This window comes from Miscanthus floridulus, chromosome 8 (genome assembly GCF_019320115.1).
Source record: "Miscanthus floridulus cultivar M001 chromosome 8, ASM1932011v1, whole genome shotgun sequence".
In the NCBI taxonomy this organism is placed as follows: domain Eukaryota; kingdom Viridiplantae; phylum Streptophyta; class Magnoliopsida; order Poales; family Poaceae; genus Miscanthus; species Miscanthus floridulus.
The window spans coordinates 127,988,998-127,992,094 of record NC_089587.1 but is presented as its reverse complement, the minus strand read 5'-3'; the positions used below and the strand labels follow the sequence as shown (position 1 = coordinate 127,992,094).

At 39.4% G+C, this 3,097-nt stretch overlaps 1 protein-coding gene across 1 annotated transcript; it reads left to right on the top strand.

The window, feature by feature from the left end:
• Positions 1 to 997: 997 nt before the first annotated feature.
• On the top strand, positions 998 to 2,475 carry LOC136469886 (uncharacterized). Its single transcript, XM_066467910.1, has 4 exons — positions 998 to 1,318; positions 1,420 to 1,851; positions 1,994 to 2,264; positions 2,384 to 2,475. The coding sequence occupies exons 1-4, from the start codon at positions 998 to 1,000 to the stop codon at positions 2,473 to 2,475; spliced, it is 1,116 nt and encodes a 371-aa protein (XP_066324007.1).
• Positions 2,476 to 3,097: the final 622 nt, after the last annotated feature.

The window sequence follows — 3,097 nt, the reverse complement described above, 5'->3', positions numbered from 1 at the left end:
TGTTTCCACAAGTGACCCTAGTTGGAAGTACTGTACTCTTCCTGATGTAGCAAAGAAGCATGAGCTCAAGTGCAAATTTTGTGACAAGGTGTGCAAAGGTGGCATCACAAGGCTCAAGCTCCATCTAGCCCACATTCCGAAATGCAATGTTAAGAAGTGTGAAAAAGTTCCAGCTGATGTGAAGGCGGAGATGATTGAACTGCTCGCAAAGAAGAATATTATCAAGGAAAACAAAACCAAAGAACGCAAGAGGGCAAGAGATGAAGTTAACTTGGATCATTCAGAGGGAGAAGCATCAAGTGAAGAAGATGGTGGCAATTCTGTTGTTGTTGTTCACTTAGGGAGAACTAGAAGCGCAAGTAGCCCTATGGAGAGGTTCTGCAAGTCCACTCCTGAAGAAGTTGCTGCAAAGAAGGGAGCAAGCCTTAGCAATAAGGTGCAGACCAAGTTGTCAACTCAGAAAAGAGAAGAGAAGCGAGATCGAGCCTACGAGTACATCTACCAATTCTTTTATGAAGTTGGCATTGCACACAATACAATAACACTTCCTAGCTTTCACCTCATGCTTGAGGCAGTTGGAGACTTTGGCAGATCCTTGAGAGGGCCTAGTGCATATGAGATGAGTGGTCCATTTTTACAGAAAGCTAAGAAGAAGGTAGAGGATTCATTGAAGAACCATAAGGAGCAATGGGCACTCATAGTCTGTTCACTTATGACAGATGCATGGACAGATAAGAAAGGTAGGGGAGTAATGAATATTGTAGTTCATAGTGCTTATGGTGTTTATTTCCTAGACTCAGTGGACTGCTCATCTGTTAAGAAAAATGGCCGATATATCTTCGAACTTGTTGACAAATGGATTGAAGAAATAGGAGAGAAAAATGTTGTTCAAGTGGTGACTGACAATGCTAGTGTGAATTGGGCAGCGGCAGATCTATTGAAAGCAAAGAGACCTTCAATTTTCTGGACTGGGTGTGCTGCCCACACTATAGATCTAATGCCGGAGGATATAGGCAAGATTAAGAAAATTGATGACACAATTGTGAGAGCAAGATCTTTGACAACATTCCTTTATTCTCATACAAGGTTGCTGGCACTCATGAGGAAATGTCTAGGAAAAGATCAAGTGCGTGCTGGTATTACACGCTTTGCTACAGCCTATTTGAACTTGAAGAGCCTGCTGGATAACAAGAAAGAGTTGGGAAGATTGTTTAGGGAAAATAAGCTCAATGAAATGGGTTACTTAAAGTCGGACAAAGGGAAGAATGCTACCAAAACTGTCAGGTCTGAAACATTTTGGAAAAATGTTGATTGTGCTGTCAATTTTTTTGAGCCACTAGCTAATGTGCTTAGAAGGATGGATAGTGATGTACCAGCCATGGGTTTTTTTTACATGGCTGTTTATTGGATGCAAAGAAGGAAATTGCCAAAAGATTTGACAATGATGAGAGCCGCTACAAAGATGTTTGGGAAAAGATTGATAGGAGGTGGGATAATAAGCTGAAGACTCCTTTGCATCTAGCTGGTTATTACTTGAACCCATACTACTATTATCCAAATAAAATAGAGATCGAATCAGATGGAACATTTAGCGAGGGTCTAGTTACTTGTGTCACAAAGATGGTCCCCGATTCAGAAATCCAAGATAAGATATTTGATGAACTCAATATGTACCAAAATGAGCTGGGATATTTGATGAACTCTAATCTAAATATTCAATTTTTCTCTAAAGCTAAATGGTGGCTGAATCATGGAACCAGCTCTCCAAATCTTAGGAAACTGGCAACAAGAATTTTGGGCCTGACATGCAGCTCCTCAGACTGTGAGAGGAATTGGAGTGATTTCGAACAAGTAAGAATCATTTAGTGTCTAGTATTAAGTTTTCTACTACAGCAACAGTATGACTAGTGTTATTTAGTTTTCTACTGCAGTAACAGTCCTACTAACATGGATATTTATTTTGGATTTATTGCGATTCCAATTGGCTGTACAGGTTCACTCAAAGAGAAGGAACAAATTGCTTCATGGCAGGATGAGTGACCTCGTGTATATAAAATTTAACTCTAGGCTGAAACATAAAAGAGAGAATAAGGCAAAGGACCCCATTGAGAAGCAAGTTGTAGATATTCTAGAAGATGATGACAATGAATTTATCACTGGAGTTGCACTTGCAGCAGATGATGAACAAGAAGAACCAAAAGACCCCCAAGCTGAAGGTGAGAAAGAACAGGAACAAGAGGTTGCACCAGCAGAACTAGAACATGGTAAAAGGAAGAGAGTTGTCCGCCCTAGGTTAAAGAAGAGGGTGAAGAAGATCACTGATATTAATGATGGCAAACAATCTGTGTGCCTGAGATTGTAGCTGCTTCATCTTGTGATACAGAAAATGATGATGATCATGATGTCGGCGTGCACCGCTGGTCTGCAAGTGATCCATCTTCTCAGTCCAACTCAGAGAAGTCCATCTTAGATTAGATTGCACTTGTGTCCTTGAAATTGCACTACAACAGTGGCACTTTAATTAGTTATTTTCTACTTATTAGTTATCATTTGCTACTAATTTGGTATTTTGGACGGTTAAACTTTCATGAATCATGTTGTAATGTCAATTGGTATTTGGTAATGTTACCCAGAATTGTGGAACCTTAGAAATATATTTGTGTTCATCGAATTTCATATTTGCCATGTTTTTTTATCAATTACTGGTGTTTTTCAAGTTTTTTTATAAAAACGCTATCTGGCATAGCGCCGCTATTGCTGCATAGCTTCTGGAAAAAAATTGCCGCTATTTTCAATAGCCCGCTATTTTAAACATTGACTAAATATGTGATAGCGGGTCTATTGTTTTGGGCTAACTAGAGTATGACAGAATGAAAATCATACACTATGATGGTGTGGATAAAACCATCATAAGTTAATGGGCCAAAAATATCCACCGGTGCACATCTATGATGGAAAAAATGATCGTCACGGATTGCGTATGTCAGTGACGGTCTCTAAATCCATCACCGAGAATCTGTCATGGATTAATAGGTTTCTTGTAGTGACACATCTTTGACCGGTGAAATGAAATTCCCTATAAATATATCTTTGCCTT

Excerpts from the sequence above, each read along its gene's own strand:
- LOC136469886 (XM_066467910.1), top strand. The coding sequence starts at position 998 with ATGCCGGAGGATATAGGCAAGATTAAGAAAATTGATGACACAATTGTG. Across the intron at positions 1,319-1,419 it reads GGAAAAATGTTGATTGTGCT|GAAATTGCCAAAAGATTTGA; the intron begins GTCAATTTTTTT and ends GATGCAAAGAAG. Across the intron at positions 1,852-1,993 it reads ATTGGAGTGATTTCGAACAA|GTTCACTCAAAGAGAAGGAA; the intron begins GTAAGAATCATT and ends TTGGCTGTACAG.